The sequence below is a fragment of the Vulpes lagopus genome, chromosome 8, assembly GCF_018345385.1.
Source record: "Vulpes lagopus strain Blue_001 chromosome 8, ASM1834538v1, whole genome shotgun sequence".
Classification (NCBI taxonomy): Eukaryota; Metazoa; Chordata; class Mammalia; order Carnivora; family Canidae; genus Vulpes; species Vulpes lagopus.
In genome coordinates this window covers 42,941,602-42,963,013 of record NC_054831.1, presented here as the reverse complement: position 1 = coordinate 42,963,013, position 21,412 = coordinate 42,941,602, and the positions used below count along the sequence as shown (strand labels likewise).

The window sequence follows — 21,412 nt, the reverse complement described above, 5'->3', positions numbered from 1 at the left end:
GCCATGCTTGATGCTTTTCAAGAATGGGAGACATGCATTTGTGCTAAGATCAAAATACCTTGGGCTCAGGGTTCTATTCTTTATTTACGTTCCTGATGTTGGGAAATATATTAGGAAATAAATCATCTGATGATCGAAGACTAGCAAAAGACATTTAGTAAAATGTCAGCAAACATGGGAAACAAGTTGGGAGGTAACTCATCACAATGAAGAAACAAAATGGAAGAAAGTTTGAAACTGAGGGCAGCCTACCTAGTGGGGAGGAAAATTATTTGTAGAATCCTGATGGAAAGATTTCAATGATGCAAAAAAAAATATGTCACCTGTTTAAAACATAATGGTTTTGGTCATTATTAAGCAATAACAGGTAAATTACCAGAACTGCTGTGACATTCTGGTCTCTAAGATTCTTTCTTGGATGCTACTGGATAAAAGCACATAATAGGTCATCTGGAGTTCTCAGTCAGCTGCTTACATTCTACTCATGAAAGGAACTCAGAATGAAGCAAGCAGTGAAGACAGTTATTGCCTCATGCTTTAGAAAAGGGGGAAGAGAAAAATGTAAGATGTGTCTTGTTAACTGAGGTGCTGTGTTTCGTAGTATCAGGAGAAACATGGTAATAGCCAATAAACACTCTGTAGTCTTTGTTAAACATAAAGTAATATATGGACAAATGCAAAATACAATTTTATTTACCTGATTTTTTCACATATAAACTTTCATGACAACAACATGTCCAGGCCTTCACAGGTACTTTTCATTTTCAGAAATCAAATCCAAACTTACTGGCCTTTTTGTTAAAAATGGTGGGAATTTTTCTGAGTAAGCAAATCGTCCCCTATTCCTAAATCCCCTTTAATACCTCTCACCTGTGTGCTCTATGAAGGCAAAATGTTCTGGCAATAGGGATACTGCTCTAAAGAAATTATAATCGAAAGATATTAAAATATCATTTTTGGCAGCTGGGGTGCCCAATTTTTCTTCACGGTCTGGGCAATGTAAAGAAAAACATCTTGTTTGAGATATCAGCTCTTCTGAAATTAGACAGCAGCCACCAAGGCAAATGGTGCTAGTCTTTGTCAGTGTGACTCTCTGCTCCCATGTTGGATGTGATAGCCTGTGTGAAGATCTGCTTTTAAAGTTTCTACTCCACTGGCCTCTGGAGGGCTGGGCTTGAGGCAGGTGAACATCTCAGAAATCCTTCACCATCAGTACAGCAGGATGCTGATGATTTCATTTGACATTGAAAAAGCAAGGAAAGAGATGCTAGGCTTCTGTTATTATAGCCACACTGGGATTAGATGTAATGAATGTTTTTATTTGTGGACAGTGCAACTCAACTTAAAAGCAGACCATGCAGTGCCAACGTGTGGGGGTTCCTTGGTAGGTTGGTAGTGTTGACTAGCTACAGACCAACTGCACATCAGCCGACTATATGTGGATTCACTAGTGCATTTCGGGAACATAAGGTGTGAGAAGAACCCATAGTTACTGTTCTTGGCACAGTTGATAAATAGTACAGCTGCCATTGGAATACCAGAAGTCATTCTGCTGTGCTATCTGTGCAGAAAGGTTTGCTGTTGGTGGAGATGAAAGCATTGCAGATGTCATCTTCCAAATGCTGTGCTTTCCTTAGAGGCAGCCCACTGAAAGTCCAGGGTTCCAAAACCATTACTAGGAAATTGGTTTCACTATACTGTCCCCGAGGGTTATTTTGTTCAAAACTCCAAGTTTAAGTGAAGAGGAGTCATCTGTCCACACAATGGATGTGGAGAGACTCTTTTTTTTAGTTTTGAAAATAGATTTCCTCCGATGTTTGTGCAGCAGCTGTTTTAACTTGTCCTTGAAAAAGCTGGTTGTGAGAGTGTAGAGGATTGGGTTCAAGGCACTGTTTACTGGAAGGAAAAAAATGACTATCCAGGAGGTGATTGTGCCTAGAGGGGGAAATGAAGCGTGGAAAATTTCATGAAGTGGAAATTTTAAACAGACACAAATAACACATAACACTTTGTAATTAATGCTATTTGGGGAGGGCTACCTAGTTCCCTTAAGTTTTCTTTCACCTTATTGAAAATCTCTCTGTGGGAAGAGCATAGGAACTATGAATCCAACACCCTACCTTTTCTGAATTTCAGTAACTGCTTGGTAGGTTATTGTAAGGTCAAATGAGAGGAAATATATAAAAAACACTTCATAGATATAAGTTGACATGTAATTTTTTTGTCCTTATTGCTTTTCTTGAAAGTTAAGTAAGAAAATGAGGAAATACTTCTTAATTAATAGATCAGGGTTCAGGAAATGTCTGGTCCAGGATCAGATCTGACTTTGATCTTAACTCCACTCCTGAAGGCCTTATTGCTCCCCGCCCCCCATAATCCAAACATCTTATCCAAAGTGGAGGCTGAAGATGTAAAGAGCAAATGAGAATACATCTTCCAACTTAATCAACCCTTTTGTGTGAAGCCTTACAGATACTAATTAGAATATTAAGGGAAAGATGTCACAAAAGTCCTTTGTGAGGAGAAATTTGTGATGATAGTGTCCTTTCCGAATACACCATGCACTTGGCTAGGATGAAGTGTGTTTTCCTCCTTATACACACCCTGCTCTTAAGGTCAGACACTTAGCTACGTGACTGTAGGCAAATCACCTAGGCTCCCTGGACCTCAGCTACCCTGTCTGTGAAAGGGGCTGATGATAACTTACTTGATCGAAGTCAGGGGGCTGGGTCAGAGTCGGCGGCTCTGCTGACGTCCCTCTTCAGCACTAATACTTGTGATTTTCTGACCCCACCACACTATGCTGCCTCTTCCCACATCTCCAAAAATGCAAAGAACTCCCAGCTCAGGTGAAGAGCTGGATGGTGTCAGGCCAGGGATATATTCCTTGTCACTCTCCTTTGTCACCTTCTTTCCCCTCCCCACCCTCACAGTTTTCTTATCCTTTAGACATCTTTACTTGTTCTTCTTTGCCCTGCTTTGTTCCTTCCATCCTTTCTGTTCTTCTCTTTCTTTTCCATTTCTCCTAACTGCTTATTCTGACCTTTCCTCCTCTCTTTCCTCCTTTCCTGTTATCTCTCCCTTCTCCTTTTTTTCTATGTTTGCCTTCCTCTTTTCCCATCCCATCTTCTCTTTCTTGTCCTTATTTATTTTTTTGAACTGGAAAGAATATGGAAGAAAAATATCTATATTTAGCATATCTTAGATTTATTAAAGTTTCATATTACTATATTACTTGTATTTAATTTTTAAAAATTAGACAATATGGACAGTGCATGATTGAAAAAAAAAAAAAACAAAGAAAAACAGAACAAATTAAGTTGCTTTTTGTCTGTTATGTCCCCAAAGGAAATTGTGACCAGGAATGAGATTTCCCATTTAGTCTCAGGGCGACTCGCACTAATTTAAGGTCAGCAGGTGAGTTCTGAAAAAGGAAAGCTAATGCTGGCTTCTCTTTCAGGCTGACCACAAATAGTATCAATGACATGCCATGGTGGAGCACACTCCTGAGTTCTTGGAGAGTGGGGACATGACAGGTTTAGGTCAGTGAGTGCAGCATTTCCTACAACACATGGGAAGCCGGGCAAATAAGAAGGGGCTTAGTAAAAAATGATCAAGGCTACTCTCTTTGGTCCATTAACTAATTCAAGACAAACCTCAAAGTATTGAGCTATAAATGTGCAGAGAGATTGATGTAAGAATATTTTCACAAGGCTTTTTTTTTTCCTATTCCAGTTTCCCTCTCACCATGAACTGAAATGTCGAAGGCTTTCCAAGGCTGATGATTACTGCTGTGGCTCTCAGATACCCTGGATCACCAGACCTCTCTTGAATCTAAATCGGACAGTGTTCTGGGCTGAATTGTGTCCCCTCAAATCCATACATTGAAGTCCTAAACCCAAGGACCTCAGAATGTGACTATTTGGAGACAGCCTTTAAAGATGTCATTAAATTAAAATAAGGCCATTAGAGTGGGCTTTATTCCAATTTAACGGGTGTGCTCATAAGAAGAAGGAAACTTTCATATATGAGAGATACTGTGGGAACATGTACAGAGGAAAAGACCATGTGAAAACATAGTGAGAAAGTGACAATCTGCAGGCCAAGGAGAGAGGCCACGGCAGAAATCTGACATTTAATTCTGGGCTTCCAGCCCTTTAGAACAGTGAAAAATAAATTTCTGTTGCTTTAGCCACCCAATTTGTGTTACTCTGTTATGGCAGCTCAAGCAGAGTGATACAGAGAGAAAAAGCCTCAAGGAGTTGACAAACTCACAGAATATGAAAATTGGAAGGAATGTGAGAGGCCGTATGAAAATCATCTCAGTGAGGTGAGGTGAGGTGACCTCCCTATGTTTCCTCAACTGGTCAGTCGGGGGTGGGGTGGGGGTCAGGACAGAAACCCAGGACTGCTGCCTCACTTGGTTTTTCTTCCACCACACAAGGCTGCCTCCTCCTACACCCAAAAGAAGCAAGTGCAGAAGTGGTGAAGGACATCAAAAGGCATGAAAAGAGGTTGATAGGATCATCCCTTTCTCACCCTGTTCCACCACATTTGGACCAGCTCAGCATCTTTCACTGAAGAAGCATTTATTAAATAACATTATGTGAAAAGCACTGTGGAAAGATGAATAAGACATGGTCCCTATCATCCTGAAGCTTATCATCTGAAGGGAGAAATGAATGTATTCAAAAATAACACTGATGGAAGGCAGTTCACATGAGGCTAATAAGTGAAGTGTGAACAAAATGTAACAGACATTTGAACAACTGGGTTGGATGGGAATGGTTTGAAGAGAAGTCTGGAATGATACTATGGGAGAAGGAGTATTTGGGTAGAATTGTGAAGGATGAGAAGGGGTATTTAGTAAGCTAGAGTCTTACAGGTTGAAGATACAATTCGGGTGGAAGGAACAACTTCAGCAAAGGCAAAACATCAAAAAGGTGCAGAAGAAAAAAATCCCAATAATTCTAATGGGCCTGGATCACAGAATGCATGAGGGCTGGGTGGGAGGTAAACATTTCTAATACTGATCCCAATATTTGGACTTTATTCCCTGAGCAATGGTGGCCAAAGGACATTTCAGTCCTGTTGAATTTGGAATGTAAGGCTGTAAAACTTGAGCTATCCAGGAAGCTTAGTAGACTGGACAATTAATCAAGTTCCCCATCTTCATGAACTCTGCTCCTCACGTCCACCTTGGCTCTCCCCGATCCCTGGGCAATGGCATGCACATTCAGTGCACAGCCTCTGTTCTCACTGCCCAGGAGAAGTTCCTAAGTAGTCAGCCCTGATCTCTCTCTTAATCTGTACTTTCACACCTTACATGGCTCTAGAGAACATCTATGCCTTGCTGTCAGGCAAAACTGACAGGTGAAGGGGAAGCTGTGGATGTTGTGTGTCATTTTGCAGTGAGGCATTTGATAAGGCCCTCCATGACTTTGTGCACAAGCCAGAGGGACATAAACTGTTACAGCTGTTTGTTATTTGAAGATTCACGCTTTTATAAGTGCTTCCGAAGTGCCAAGCCCATGCGTGACCATGGGGTGCCAAGATGAATAAGACACAATTCCTGGGATCCCTGGGTGGCGCAGCGGTTTGGCGCCTGCCTTTGGCCCAGGGCGTGATCCTGGAGACCTGGGATCGAATCCCACATCGGGCTCCCAGTGCATGGAGCCTGCTTCTCCCTCTGCCTGTGTCTCTGCCTCTCTCTCTCTCTCTCTCTCTCTCTCTCTCTGTGACTATCATAAATAAATAAAAAATGAAAAAAAAAAAAAAAGACACAATTCCTGCCCTGGGTGAACTCCCCAAATAAAAAGTCTATTTCACTGAGAGTTGGGCCAAAGCCCTGGGGGTTCCCTTCCTAGGTCCTAGAAAGAGATTCAAGTGAAATCCTAACTCATGAAAGGTTTTTTCCTCTGGTTGAAGTAAGGGTATATGTGGGAAACCTGGCCTTTTGGGTGAAGGACTTCCACAGACTATCTGACATTTTGCAGAGTGGAGCCTAGTGTGACAACCACAGCTCAAGGACCATGAAACAGACTGGTGGTTCTTAATCAGGGGTGTGTGTCTCAGAATCACATGAGGAAATTTTCCAAAAAGCAGTGTGTAACCCTTTGCCCATATAGATTAAATCTAGAAGCCCAGAGTGAGACCTGGGCATGTATATTTTTATTTTTATGTGTACTCTTGGTTAAGACCCACTATCTAGCTCAGGTAGAAATAAGACACTAAGTCTTAGATTTATTTCTAGCTCCTGTTTTCTGAACATCCTTATCTGGATTGAACCACTGATCAGTTTCTGTCTTAGAATATAGATCATAAAATATTGAGGAAAATAATAGCTGTTCGTACCAAAGTCGTAGGTATTGACAGAGAATTTACTATATGTAAGGCATCGTATTCTGACCTCATCAAGGGGTGTAGAATGGCACAATGCACTTGGGAATAATAGAAGGGACTGACCTGGTATTTCCACCCGGAAGAGGGAGAGAATTTTAATTACAAATACAGGAATCCAGCAGATGGCATCAGAGAACACTATAAAAAAGAAACGATTTGCAACGGCCACCTCTCTTCCAATGGGATTCCTCACTTCCGAAGTCTGCAAGGCAGTTTTTTTAATGGAACAGAACATAATAGTATAGGAAAACACAATGATGAGAAAAGCCAGCAAGTTCACACCTGTTGGGAAAAGCACAGCTCTTAACATCTCAGGTGTATAAATCGACAATAAAAATATTGTGTTACATAGATGCTCACTATGGTGCCCCTTATGCTGTACTTCCAAGAAGCATTCTTTTGTATAAACTCGGTGGTAATCAGCTAAAAACCCTGACTCTAAGGCTTGAAGCTGGAATAAGCTAATGGAATTGGGCTTGTCAGATCAAAAAGATATTTGAAATACACAAACTCTTTATGAAGAGTTACAGAGCTCTGAAATTCAGATCTAGGTGTATCATGAGGTGGATTTTTAGCTTTTTTTAAAGCCAGAAAAAAGCTCTTTTCATTTTTTGCTCTCTGCAAATTCAGATCTTAAGGGATTACTGTAATCATATGTACATCTCAAAAAATAAACATGACCTCATTTCTTTATCTTATAAATATGCACAAGACAACCTTGGAATATCAAGAAGATAATAGCCTCAGAAACATTTCTCACGTTTTTTTTTTTTGTTTGTTTTTTTGGTCCTAAGTAAAAATCATACATAAAATGAAAATTCATTTTTTTAGATAACTAACAGGAATTTAAACTATAATTCAGAACACTTTAGCCTTGTTTTAGAAAAAAAAAGAAATAAGAAAAAATAAAAAATTCAATGATATGAATTATTTTCTTAGGGTCAAATATGTTTAGATGATTCGCACTTAACATTACGATCTTATAATTTTGAGTTCTTAGTCACTTTGTTATGTCTATAATAAAAATCCTAAGAGTAATGATTTTATTCTTCGTTGTGAACATAAAATATGCATACAGTTTCAAAGTTGTTTAAAAAAATGTTCTTCTGAATCTAGATTATATGTAAAAAGGGTCAGGTCTTGGGTAAAATTCTATAAAGTCCTAGTGTTCTGTTGTTTTTATCCAAAACATTTCACATTCCACAAAATCTCATATAATAAAGCTGTACATTAGAATTTTATAAAATTGGTTTATGTTAAGCCTCTTGTCAGAAACTTCAGTTAAAAATAAAAGAAAATGATTGTTAAAAATGATCCTCTGGTGCAAATTATGAAAACAGGCTTGAATGGATCAAAAGTGTGTGTTCTGAAAGCACCATCAGGATTAACCATGAGAAGTTAGCAATTGGAGATAGTGGGAGAGGGGCATATGGAAACTGTAGTATTCTTGCAACTTCTCTTTAAATCTAATTCCATTCTAAAATAAAGAATTCATTTAAAAATAGTGTACTCTTATACTCTTTATTTTTTTATTTTTATTTTTTTAAAGATTTGATTTATTTATTCATGAGATACACAGAAAGAGGGAGAGAGAGGCAGAGACACAGGCAGAGGAAGAAGCAGGCTCCATGCAGGGAGCCTGATGTGGGACTTGATCCCGGAACTCCAGGATTATGCCCTGGACTGAAGGCAGGCACTAAACCGCTGAGCCACCCAGGGATCCCCTCTTATACTCTTTAAAGAGAAGAAAGGAATTTAGGACTCCTTCCCTCATAGGTTATTCACATATATATAGATGATGATGAGATATGTGTGTGTGTATGTGTATCCTTTTGTCTATCTAGAATACATCACAGGTGCCAAACCCATTTTAGCCTACCTTGCCCCCTTTAACTTTAAGATCCAGACACACCTAACTCGTTGGCCCCTCATCTGGGCCTGTTCCTTGGCTGTGGGCCTCTACTTCCATGTCTTTTCCTGGAATAGATTTCACTTAGCTAATACCTCCTTAATCTTAGGGCCTAAGGATTTGGATTCATTTCTACCGGAAAGGCTTCCCTCCTGCTCAGATTGGAGCTCTAGAACATTCAGTACTCCTCCTTTATGGCATTTGTGAGTCTGTGTTGTAAGAATGTGTTTACTTGCCTTTATCTCCCTTTCTGGTGGCGGGTCTGTGAGGGCTGATCTGTTATATCTCCAGGGCTCAAAATAATGCCTGGCCTATAACAGGTGTTTAATAAATCCTTGATGAATCAGTGAATGTAATGTAGTGTGTGTGTGTGTGTGTGTGTGTGTGTGTGTGAGGGAGCGTCTCTATTAAGTGCATCTATGCTAGAAACAGCTTACAATATCCATGAAAAAATAGCTATAGAACAGGACAGTATGTGAAGAGTATTATTAAAATGGTGCTAAGAAAGTATATTTCTCAGAAGAGAAGGAATAGATAGATAGCTGGGACTGGTGGTTAGAGCCATTTTGTGATGTGTTTTAAGTGATTTACACTTGACAATGGCAGTAGCTGGGAGTCATTGAAGGTCTTGGAGCAGAGGCAAACACAGTCTTTTCGATACTCAGGTAGTGAACAGATAAATAGGAGAGAGAAAGCCTTTGAGACAAAAGACTAGTAAGGTTCAATATACTAAACCCTTATTTATAAGCCCTTAAGGGTTGAGATAGTGAGGCTTTAAATGAAGGTGATAGTAAGTACAGACTGGAAGAAATAGAAGGCAGAGGCATTTTTTGCTGAAAAAAAAATTCTTTGAAAAACAAAGGATGATAGAGCTTATTGACCACTTAGATGAGGGGGAAAAGGTGAGAGGAGGTAATTAAAAAGATAAAGCTGCCCCAGTTAAAGAAATGACATGGACATCATCTAAAGATTAAGCAGGAAGGATACCTATTAGACAATAACAAAAGTTTTTTTTCCAAACTTAGAGAACTAAACTTCTCATTCTTTTTTTTTTTTTTTTTTTTAGAGAGAAAGTAGATCTTCTGTTCTAAAAAATTAGGGGATTAAGAAAATTGAAAAGCAAATACTTTTATTAAGCACTCTTACATTGTTGGCTTTAGAGTTGCATTTACCAAAGGCAACCTTCCTGCTATTTCCATTCTGATAATCTCCTGCTAGTGGGTTCCCAGAATTTTATTATTCTTATTTACTTAACTCATATCTAGATTGTAAAAAAAAATGAGTTCAGATAGGGTCCCAGGCCACGGCCTAAACTAGAATTTCTCCAGCTCATAATCACAATGTGAAAATCCAGGGGTCTTACAGATAATAAGAGATCATCCAGGGATTCTGATGGGATGGTTTTGTTTCCCATACTGAATCTCTACAATAAAAGTTTAATAAAAACTATAAATACTCAGTAAGAACTTTTCTTTAAAAAAGGACACAGTCTGAAGTATAATCATTTACTTCTTGAAATGGACAAATACACCTTTGCTGAAATTTATGGTATTTCTATCAGGATTATATTGGCCCAGAAAATGCAAAATATAAATTACCTAGAAAAATTCCAAGAGAATACCCTTTACTTCCAATGTCTTCTGTTTGGTCATAATAAAGTGGAAAACATACACCATTTTTTCCATAAAAATTGCCAAAATAATCCTCCTTCCAAAATGGAATCACAGCTATTAAAAATCCCACAATCCAGATGCAAATGAGGATGACCATGGTCTGCCATTTTCCAGGACGAATGTTACTGAAGGGAAAGACAATGGCCAGGAATTTCTCCAAAGTCAAGTATGTCAGCAGCAGGACGGACACCTCAGTAGACAGCATGGCCAGGAACCCCATGAGACGGCACTGTAAACTCTCCATCCATAGCAGCGCATACTTCTGATACTGCCCTCGGTATTTTATATCAAAAAAGCCAATGAAGAACAAATAAACACCCATCAGGCAGTCTGCACCTGTTAAAGAATCAATACAATGTCTATTGGTGGTTCCCAAACATCTTTGTTTTGGTTTTCTAATTAGGTATTCCTCTTCCATCCTGTATTAAATGAACTAATACAAACACCTACAGCAGTCTCTAGAAGCCAATGGAGTTCACGAAAGTTGTCCTAATTCTAAAGTACCATACTGGGTCTTTGTTTTATAATTTAAAAACAGTGGTGATGTGTGGGGGAGAATTTTTTGTGGGGGAATCTATTTTTTTTGAATAATAAATTTATTTTTTATTGGTGTTCAATTTGCCAACATACAGAATAACACCCAGTGCTCATCCTGTCAAGTGCCCCCCTCAGTGCACCCCACCCCCCTCCCTCCTCCCCTTCCACCACCCCTAGTTCGTTTCCCAGAGTTAGGAGTCTTCCATGTTCTGTCTCCCTTTCTGATATTTCCTACCCATTTCTTCTCCCTTCCCCTCTATTCCTTTTTACTATTATTTATGGGGAATCTATTTTTTAAACAGTAAACAAGTATTACTTGCATAGTCAATAAAGAGAATAATTTCCTGGGCTTGAGGAATGTGGGTGCTATTGTCATTGAAGGTTAAAACTTAGTTTATAATCCACAACCTGTCTTCCATAATCTCTCTATTGATTCACTGGCTGGCCCCCTGTTACCCCATTTCCAATATAAAACCCCAATCGGTGGGTACTGGATTACTGCAAATTCATTCAATCTAAAACAGAGAGCCAAAGAGAACAGTACTTCATACTTAGAACAAAAATTGCCCACCTCACCATTTATGTTAAGTGCCATTGTTGAAGACCAGTATGAATCTAGTGCACAGGTCACAGAAGACATCCTAAACCCATTTAGATAGGAAGCATACTTACAACAAAGGATTTTGATGGATGTAGCGTGAGTTGTATTTTCAGCTTTAATGAAAGATCTCATGCCAATGACAAAAAGATTTCCAAAGCAGGTTATGAAAGCTATAACCCAGACAAATATTCTGAGGATATTGTTAGCCAAGAGGTCCTCAAATGAAGAAATGCCGTCAGTCAAGGGCATACATATGCGGACATGGGGAGCATACGAGCAGTATCGAAAGTTTTTGAAATAACTAAATTCAAAGGGAAAAAAAGAGTCACTTTACAGCAATGACAGAGAAACTACAGTTGCTGTCCTATAATAGAGCTGCTGCTCTGTCAGGTAGGCAATGTCACTAGGTCTGTTTATTTTTGTTTAGTAGTGATTATGCAATTATAAAATTCTTCATAAAATATTATATTACTCTAGACAATGTTCTTCTTGGAAAGGTAAAGAACCTGAAGGATGTAGAAATTTTGTGGCTTGACTGAGATGAATCAGGGGAAGAAATGAGAATGTGAAGTCTCCAGAACTCCATTTTTTCCTCATCCCATTGGATTATTCTCTAAGGCATTATAAAAAGTAAATTGTCGTTGTTATACTGATCTGCAGCAAACATTTAGGGGCTTGGGTTTGGGATGTAAAGGACATAGGGTAGCTCACTGAAAACACCCCTGTCTTGGACTTCTTTTTAAGTATACTCACTTAGCCAGCCTCCTTTTCCCTGACCCTGACAGGAAGGGAGGGTCTCTGATACTAGGAAAACTCAGTCTCCCAGGAGCTAGGAGGAGAAGCAGATTTCTTACCAGGGCCTACAAGGGCTTAAACAATTTCTACAGGCAAATATAGGTTTGCTTGTGATCAATGTATTTATTTATGATCTAGATGTGTGGATGCTTGACGTGTTTGTATTCGGAGATCATTTGGCTTATTGCCATTCCTCAAACCTGTGTATTTAGGGTTTTTATCTCCCCATGAAACTTATTTCATTTTTGTTCTCTTGTACTACCTCTTTTAGCTCATTTCTCTTTGTCTAATCCTTTTTGCCATCTCCCTATTCAGTTTTGAGACTAGCAAGTTAAACCAAGTTTTACTTTGCTGGGACCTCAAAGCTGCTGGGATTGATTGGCTACCTAGATCCACCTCACCTTCCCTTCCTTGTTCATTCTACTCAGGAATATTGGCTTTATTCCATTTCTCAAACAAGTCAGGCTCACCTCTCTTCTCCGGGCAGTGCTTTTGCTATTCCCTCTGCCTGGAAGATTCTTCCCTCAGATATTGCCAGGCCTGGTCCCTCCCTCCATTCAGGCCTGCTCAGATGTCACTTCTCCCTTCTAGGAGCCATCTGTGACCTCTCTCTGTCCCTTCATATTGCTATATTTTTCTTCACAGTGTTTATTCATTATTTATTTGTTCACTTTCTGTTTCCCCAAGCTAAATGGAAGCTCCATGAGGTAGACACTTCTGTCTCCTGTTCATCTTGTGATCTCAGATCTAGAACAGTGTCTGACACATGGGAAGTACTCAAAAATACTTCCTAAATGAGCAAATAAATGATGGATAATTTCATGCTGGATTTGTCAAGTAGAGAAATGGAGGACAAGTCCTGCCCTCAAGTAACTTACAGTTTAGCTACCTGAAATCATCTATCCTATTAAAGAAACTTGATGTATAATTCCACTTTTATCTTCTCCTTGCCTGGAGTCCTTGGCACACACTTGACCTAACCTTTTAGTTCCTTTAAGTTTCCATTATGTCCACTGTCTTCAGATAGACAAAGCTAGGGTCTCTCTTGGTCATTCAACCTCTCCTACTACTGTGACCATGGCACTGGTTGGCAGGTGGAAGGGCTGGGGGTTATGAGGTGGAGAGGTTTCAATAAATGGTGGACAAGGAAGGTAAAGAATAAGCAGGTCACTTAGTAGGGAAGTAACTAATGTAACACATTTTCTATCAATTGTTAGGTCCTTCTTAACCTCAGCCCGAGGTTCATATTTTAAGTGGCAGCTTCTTCATCAGGTTCTAAAAAGGTTGAATTTCTCTATTCTAAAAGGACCTCATATTCTACTTGCAACAAGGAAATTATATAGCCTCACTAAATATTTAGCCTCATTAAATATTAAATAGAAATATTTTCTATTGGTGCCACAGAAAGAGAAATTATGAAAACCATGTGGATATGCATCAAATACTTGTCTTTTAGTAACTATCACACCTACTGCAGAGACATAAACAAAATGTTCTCCCAAAAAAGCACCTTTACACCAACCATTTCATCCACTTGCTGCACCCAACTTGTAATCTTACACCGAATCCTCCCTATTGTTATGGATAACAAGGGTTAATTTTTGAAATCATGAACACATAGATTACACAGTTGATAAAGAAATGATCATGTCATAAACACATATATTAACACAACTTACACAGTGCACTTTAGCCAAATATATTAAAGTGACATCAAAAACTACTATAAAGATTAATTACCTCCATTTTGTAGTGCACTTAGTAACAGTAACAACACCTGGAATTTATATAGCACCTTTCTTCCTAAGGGCTCAAATCTTAGAGCAGCCGACTGCTCACTCATGTGAGGTGAATTAATGTTTCCAGGTCTCCTGAGTACCATTTAGCCAGTGACTTCATCTTGTGTAATGTGTGGTACCCTGATCTCTTATTGGGCCTCAATTGGATAAACAGCGTGTTTCCAGAGAGAAGTGTCATTCATGTCGGCACATCATAATATTGAACTCTATTTGAACAGGGACCAAAGGTGACAAAATTAAAAAGTTCTCAATAAAAAGACTTTTCTTGCATAAAAACACATTGCAGTGATACATTAGACAGTTTACACTAGAACATCGGCAATATTTCACCATGCTTACTTCTCCATTCTTACATACATACATACATGTGAGAAAGATTCATCATGGGTTGAAACATCCGTGTGTTTATATTTGGAATCTCTATCCTTTCCAGGTCTCTGGAAAATATGCATAATAGGTTTCATGTTTTCAGGCCTTAACTTTTTAGTAATGGCATTTTGTCATATCCTAAATACCATGCTTCAAAGTCTTGTTACCAATTCAAATTAGGATGAAAATCTTATGGTAAACTACCTTAGAAGATCACCATTTTTCTTTAAGATTTCTGGAAGTTGGAGCTGATTTTGTCATTTTATATGCAGAACATTTTCATGCATTTATTTGATTTAAAAACGACAGCAATAATTTGTGTGATCGTAAAATTGGCTATGTAGTTTGATTTTATAGACCATGCCATGTGAGTTTTGGGGGGTTTCAGACAGGAAATGATATTTTCAACCTGAGAACATCACTGAAGTAGGTTTTGTGAGAACTTGGATTCAAATAAAGTTGTTTCTTAAAGATGCCAAAAGAGTAGGGATCCTCAACTCATCTGGTCCCACAAACTTACGTTCAAAACATCCTGAACACCTATGAATTTGACCTGAGATTTAAAGAGATAACAGCTGGAACACTACAGAGAGAAAAATTTCTCTTCTAACAAGGTAGGAAAGTGAAAAATAAAAAATAAAAAAAGAATAAATTAGTAGAGGGGAGCCGCCAGTAGCCAGGCTAGAGTGGAGCGGTGAAAGCCTCCGGGGCACAAAAGCCCAGCCTGGAGAAGTGGGAATTTTAAAAATCCATGCTGGACTTTTCCCTCATGGAAAAGTGCTTAGCAGGGAAATCGGGCAGAATCATAGGAGGGGCAATGAAGCCTCAAGATTCCTGGAATCACTATAAGAGGAGGGGCACCGAGGGGGAATCTCACTGCAAACCAGGGTCCGATATGGGTAAAGGACTGGAGTGCTGCAGCCCTCGGGGCATTTGAGAGAAACCAATTGGTTAGGTGGTCCAGCTCCGGACAGAGGTGGCTGTGCCCCATTCCCATTGGGCGAGGCATTCTGTGGGAGCGTGGGTCCAGTGGTACAGGGCCCTGAATCCCAGGGCACCCAAGCAGACAAAGCCAGCGATTCTGCATTTCCCCTGGGACAGGTGGAAGCAGGGAGGGCACGGGAAAGCGATAACTCTACTGCCGCTGGGTGCCCAGCAAACTGTGCAGATCAGTGCACCTGGGCCTGCTCCCTGGAGCATCTAGGCCAGTGCCGACTGGGAGACTGCGGTTAGTTACTCGTTGGGAGCTCGACTCCAGAGTCGGAAATCTGGCCACTGCCATTGTTTTTTCCTCCTTGTTTCACTTTGTGCCGGGGTGAGGCAGGGCTGCTAGGAAACAAAGGCCTCACAGGAAAAACAGCTCCCACTGAGCCTGGCACCTGGTAAGGGGTGGGGCTTCTCTTCCCAGGGACAGACATCTGAGAATCAGCACAGCATACCCCTCCCCCAGAAGAACTGCTGGAAGAACAGGGGAAGAGCAAGTTCATTGACCAAGCAGCGCTGGAAAGCTCCAGGACTGAGGGAAAATAGTATATAGAACTAGAGGCTCCTTTGTTCTTCTTTTTTCTTTTTCCATTATGACTCATTTTTATATCAGACAAAAAATTTCAGTATTTTTTCTCTTTTCCCACCTTAACTACAATATTTTACCAGTTCTTCATTTTTAAGTTTTTTTCCTTTTTGACTTTCATATTTCTACAATTAGCTGTCTTAGATATATTTTTCACTTTTGGATTCCCTTCAATGTATTCAATTTAATTTTGGTAGATATATGAGATATGGGTTTTTGTTCTTTGTTTTTTCTGCCTCATTTTGTTTTACAATGGTGGAAGTTAGTGCCTTCTGAAATACTACCAACATACACCCAGAACCAAGTGGAACACCATGTTGGTTAATTCTGTGAGATTATATTCTCTCTTCCTTCTCATCCTGTCCCCTCTTTGATCTTGTTTGTTTTGGGGGTCAGTGTTGGGGCTTTCTACAAATATTGCTGGTTTATATAAATTTGAGATTGAGCATCTTCTAACATATGGAACAAAATATACTCGAATCAAGAGAATCACCAACTAGAAACCCTCAAGTAGACTACATTCTCTCTCCATTGCTTCCTTACCACCACCATCCCCCTTTTTCTCTTTTTCCACTTTACTTTTTTTCCCCTTTTCTTTATTTTTTTTCCCCTTTTTATTTTTTCTTCTTTGTTTTTGGTTTTTGGCTTTTTATTTTTACTACTTTGTTTTAAAATTTGTTTCTCATTTTAATGGCCCTTTTATTTTATTTTGTTCTGTTCTTCTTTTTTCTTTTATTTTCTGGTCTCTGACCTCTTCAAATCATCCAGGGTGTATTTTACTTAGGTCGTGATTGATATTTTTGACTCAGCCCATTCATACAGCCACTCTGCACTGGACAAAATGACTAGAAGGAAGAATTCACCACAAAAGAAAGAACCAGAAACAGTATTACCTGCCATAGAGTTACAGAATTTGGATTTAAATATGATGTCAGAAATTCAATTCAGAAGTACAATTATAAAGCTACTGGTGGCTCTGGAAGAAAGCATAAAGGACTCTAGAGACTACTGCAGAATTGAGATCTAATCAGGCTGAGAATAAAAATAGGTTATATGAGATGCAATCCAAAATGGATGCTCTAACCACTGGGGTTAATGAGGTGGAAGAGAGAGTGAATGACAAAGAAGACAAGTTGATGGTAAGGAAGAAGCTGAGGAAAAAAGAGAAAAACAATTAAGAACCCATGAGGAGAGGCTTAGGCAAATAAATGATAGCTTGAGAAAGAAGAATATGATTAGAAGAGACTGAGAGAGAGAGAGAGAGGACCACAAAGTATATTTGAACAAACCATAGCTGAGAGAACTTCCCAAATCTGGGGAAGGAAACAGGCATTCAGATCCAAGAGATAGACAGGACCCCCCCAAATCAATAAAAACTGTTCAACACCTCGACATTTAATAGTGAAACTTGTAAATTTCAAAGATAAAGAGAAAATTCATAAAGCAGCTCAAGACAAGAGATTCTTAACTTATATGGGGGAAAATATAAGATTAACAGCAGACCTCTCCACAGAGACCTGGCAGGCCAGCAAGGGCTGGCATGATATATACAGGGTACTAAATGAGAAGAACATGCAGCCAAGAATACCTTATCCAGCAAGGCTGTCATTCAGAATAGAAGGAGGGATAAAGAGCTTCCAGGACATGCAGAAACTGAAAGAATATGTGACCACCAAACCGGCTCTCCAGAAATATTAAGGGGAACCCTATAAAGAGAAAGAGAGAGCCCAAAGACACAATCTACAAAACAGGGATTGAATAGGTAATATGATGACACTAAATTCATATCTTTCAATAGTTACTCTGAATGTGAATGGGCTAAATGATCCCATCAAAAGACAGGGTATCTGACTGGATAAAAAAAGCAAGACCCTTCTATTTGCTGTCTACAGAGACTCATTTTAGACCTAAGGACACCTCCAGCCTGAAAATGAAGGGGTGGAGAACCATTTACCATTCAAATGGTCCTCAAAAGAAAGCTAGGGTAACAATCCTCATATCAGATAAATTTAAGTTTATCCCAAAGACTGTAGTAAGATATGAAGAGGGACACTATATCATACTTAAAAGGTCCACCAACAAGAAAACCTTCCAATCATGAATATGTATGACCCTAAAGAGGGAGCTGCCAAGTATATCCATCAATTAATAGCCAAAGTAAAGAGATACTTAGATAATAAGACATTAACGGGAGGAGACCTCAACATGGTACTTTCTGCAAATGACAGATATTCTAAGCAGAACATCACCAAAGAAACAAGGACCTTAAATAATACACTTGACCAGATAGATTTCACAGATATATACAGAACTTTCCATCAGAATGCAACTGAATACACATTCTTATCAAGTGCACATAGAACTTTCTTCAGAATAGACCACATACTGGGTCACAAATCAGGTCTCAACTGATACCAAAAGATTGAGATTGTTCCCTGCATATTTTCAGACCACAATGCTTTGAAACTAGAACTCAATCACAAGAAGAAATTTGAAAGAAACTCAAACACGTGGAGGTTAAAGAGCATCCTACTAAAAGATCAATGTGTCAACCAAGAAATTAGAGAATGATTAAAAAGATTGATGGAAACTAATGAAAATGAAGATACAACCATTCAAAATCTTTGGCATACAGCAAAAGCAGTCCTAAGAGGGAAATACATCACGATACAAGCCACCCTCAAAAAATTGGAAAAAACCCCTCAAATACACAAGCTAACCTCACACCTAAAGGAATTGGAGAAAGAACAATAAATAAAACTTACACCAAGCATAAGAAGAGAGTTAATAAAGATTCGAGCAGAACTCAATGAAATAGAGACCAGGAGAACTGTAGAACAGATCAACAAAACCAGGATCTGGTCCTTTGAAAGAATTAATAAGATAGATAAATCCCTAGCCAGCCTTATCAAAAAGAAAAGAGAGAAGACTCAAATTAATAAAATCGCAAATGAAAGAGGAGAGATCACAACCAATACCAAGGAAATACAAACGATTTAAAAAATGGATTATGAGCAACTATATGCCAACATATTAAGCATTCTAGAAAAAATGGACGCATTTCTGGAAAACCACAAATTACCAAAACTGGAACAGGAAGAAATAGAAAACCTGAACAGGCCAATAACCAGTGAGGAAATTGAAGCAGTCATCAAAAACCTCCCAAGACACAAAAGTCTAGGGCCAGATGGCTTCCCAGGGGAATTCTATCAAATGTTTAAAGAAAAATACTACCCATTCTACTAAAGTGGTTTTGAAGGATAGAATGGGACAGAATACTTCCAAACTTGTTTTATGAGGCCAGCATTATCTTGATTCCAAAACCAGACAAAGACTCCACCAAAAAAGAATTATAAACAAATATCCATAATGAACAAAGATGCAAAAACTCTCAACAAGATACTAGCCAATAGGATCCAGCAGTATATTAAGAGTATTATTCACCATGACCAAGTGAGATTTATCCCCAGGATGCAAGGTTGGTTCAACACTTGTAAAACAATCAATGTGATAGATCATATCAACAAGAGAAAAAACAAGAACCATATGATCCTCTCAATAGAGGCAGAGAAAGCATTTGATAAAATACAGCATCCATTCCGATTAAAACCCTTCAAAGTGTAGAGATAGAAGGAACATTCCTCAATATCTTAAAAGCCATTTATGAAAAGCCCACAGCAAATATTCTCAATGTGGAGAAACTGAGAAACTTTCTCCTAAGATCAGGAACATGACACGGATGTCCACTCTCACCACTGTTATTCAACAAAGTACTAGAAGTCCTCGCCTCAGTAATCAGACAACAAAAAGAAATAAAAGGCATTCGAACTGAAAAAGAAGAAGTCAAACTCTCCCTCTTCACAGATGACATGATATTGTACATAGAAAACCCAAAATACTCCATCCCAAGATTGATAGAACTCATACAGCAATTCAGCAATGTGGCAGGATACAAAATCAATGCCCAGAAGTCAGTGGCATTTCTATACAATAACGAGACTGAAGAAATAGAAATTAAGGAATCAATCCCATTTACAACTGCACACAAAAGCATAAGATACCTTGGAATTAACCTAACCAAAGAGATAAAGGATCTATACTCTAAAAACTACAGAACACTTCTGAAAGAAATTGAGGAAGACACAAAGAGATGGAAAAACATTCCATGCTCATGGATTGGAAGAATAAACATTGTGAAATTGTCTCTGCTACCCAGGGCAATTCACACATTCAATGAAATCTCTATCAAAATACCATAGACTTTCATCACAGGGTTGGAACAAATAATCTTAAGATTCGTATGGAATCAGAAAGAGCCCGAATAGCCAGAGGAATATTGAAAAAGGAAAACAATGCCAAGGGGCAACACAATGCTGGATTTCAAGCTGTAATACAAAACTGTGATCATCAAGACAGTGTGGTACTGGCGCAAAAACAGACACATAGATCAATGGAGAACCCAGAAATGTCCACTCAACTCTATGGTTAACTAATATTCAACAAATCAGGAAAGAATATCCACTGGAAAAAGGACAGTCTCTTCAATAAATGGTATTGGGAAAATTGGACAGCCATGTGCAGAAGAATGAAACTAGACCATTCTCTTATACCATACACAAAGATAAATTCAAAATGGATGAAAGATCTAAATGCAAGACAAGAATCCATCAAAATCCTAGAGGAGAATACAGGCAACACTTTTTTGAACTTGGGCACAGTAAGTTCTCGCAAGATACATCTACAAAGGCAAAGGAAATAAAAGTAACAATGAACTATTGTGACTTAATCAGGATAAAAAGCTTCTGTACAGCAAGAGAAACAGTCAACAAAACTAAAAGACAACCTACAGAATGGGAGAAGATATTTGCAAATGATGTATCAGATAAAGGACTAGTATCCAAGATCTATAAAAAACTTATGAACCTCAACACCCAAGAAACAAACAATCCAATCATGAAATGAGAAGAACACATGAACGTAAGTTTCACCAAAGAAGACATACACAGGACACACAAGCACATGAGAAAATGTTCCGCATCATTTGCCATCAGGGAAATACAAATCAAATCCACAATACCATACCACCTCACACCAGTGAGAATGGCAAAAATTAACAAGATAAGAAACAACAAATATTGGAGAGGATATGGAGAAGGGGGAACCCTCTTACACTGTTGGTGGGAATGTGAACTGGTGCAGCCACTCTGGAAAACAGTGCCGAGGTTCCTCAAAAAGTTAAAAATAGAGCAACTGCACTATTAGATATTTACCCTAAAGATACAGATGTAGTGAAATGCCGGGACACCTGCACCCCAGTGTTCATAGCAGCAATGTCCACAATGGCTAAACTGTGGAAGGAGCCCCAATGTCCTTTGACAGATAAATGGATAAAGAAGATGTGGTCTATATACGCAATGGAATATTACTTAGCCATTAAAAAGGATGAATATCTTTATATATATGTTACAGATATATTTTATATATCTTATATATATGTTATATTATGTCTTATTATATATGTTATATATATACACGTATATATGTTTTTGGGTTTTTATTTCTTGTTTCTTAAGAGCAGAAACCAAGTCTTTTTCATCAGTGGGTTCTCACTAATACTTGTTGAAAGAGAATCTAAATTTGGCCTTAATTTCCAAAAGAAAACTATTTAGCAATAGGAAAAGGTCATGTTAAGGATCAGTCTTTGGAATTAACTTTTAGGCTGTGATCTGGTAATGTGTATGCCCTCTGTGTAAAAAC

At 38.7% G+C, this 21,412-nt stretch overlaps 1 protein-coding gene across 1 annotated transcript in view; it reads right to left on the bottom strand.

The window, feature by feature from the left end:
- Positions 1-1,675: 1,675 nt before the first annotated feature.
- RXFP2 (relaxin family peptide receptor 2) overlaps positions 1,676-21,412 on the bottom strand; it is a gene marked incomplete at its 5' end in the record, with an annotated part of 60,746 nt that continues 41,009 nt past the window's right edge. The window contains 5 exons of the mRNA XM_041767445.1: positions 1,676-1,935; positions 6,466-6,684; positions 9,910-10,320; positions 11,194-11,423; positions 14,082-14,153. Of these exons, the coding sequence (XP_041623379.1) occupies positions 1,676-1,935; positions 6,466-6,684; positions 9,910-10,320; positions 11,194-11,423; positions 14,082-14,153 (1,192 nt within the window). The remainder of the gene's footprint in view (positions 1,936-6,465; positions 6,685-9,909; positions 10,321-11,193; positions 11,424-14,081; positions 14,154-21,412) is intronic.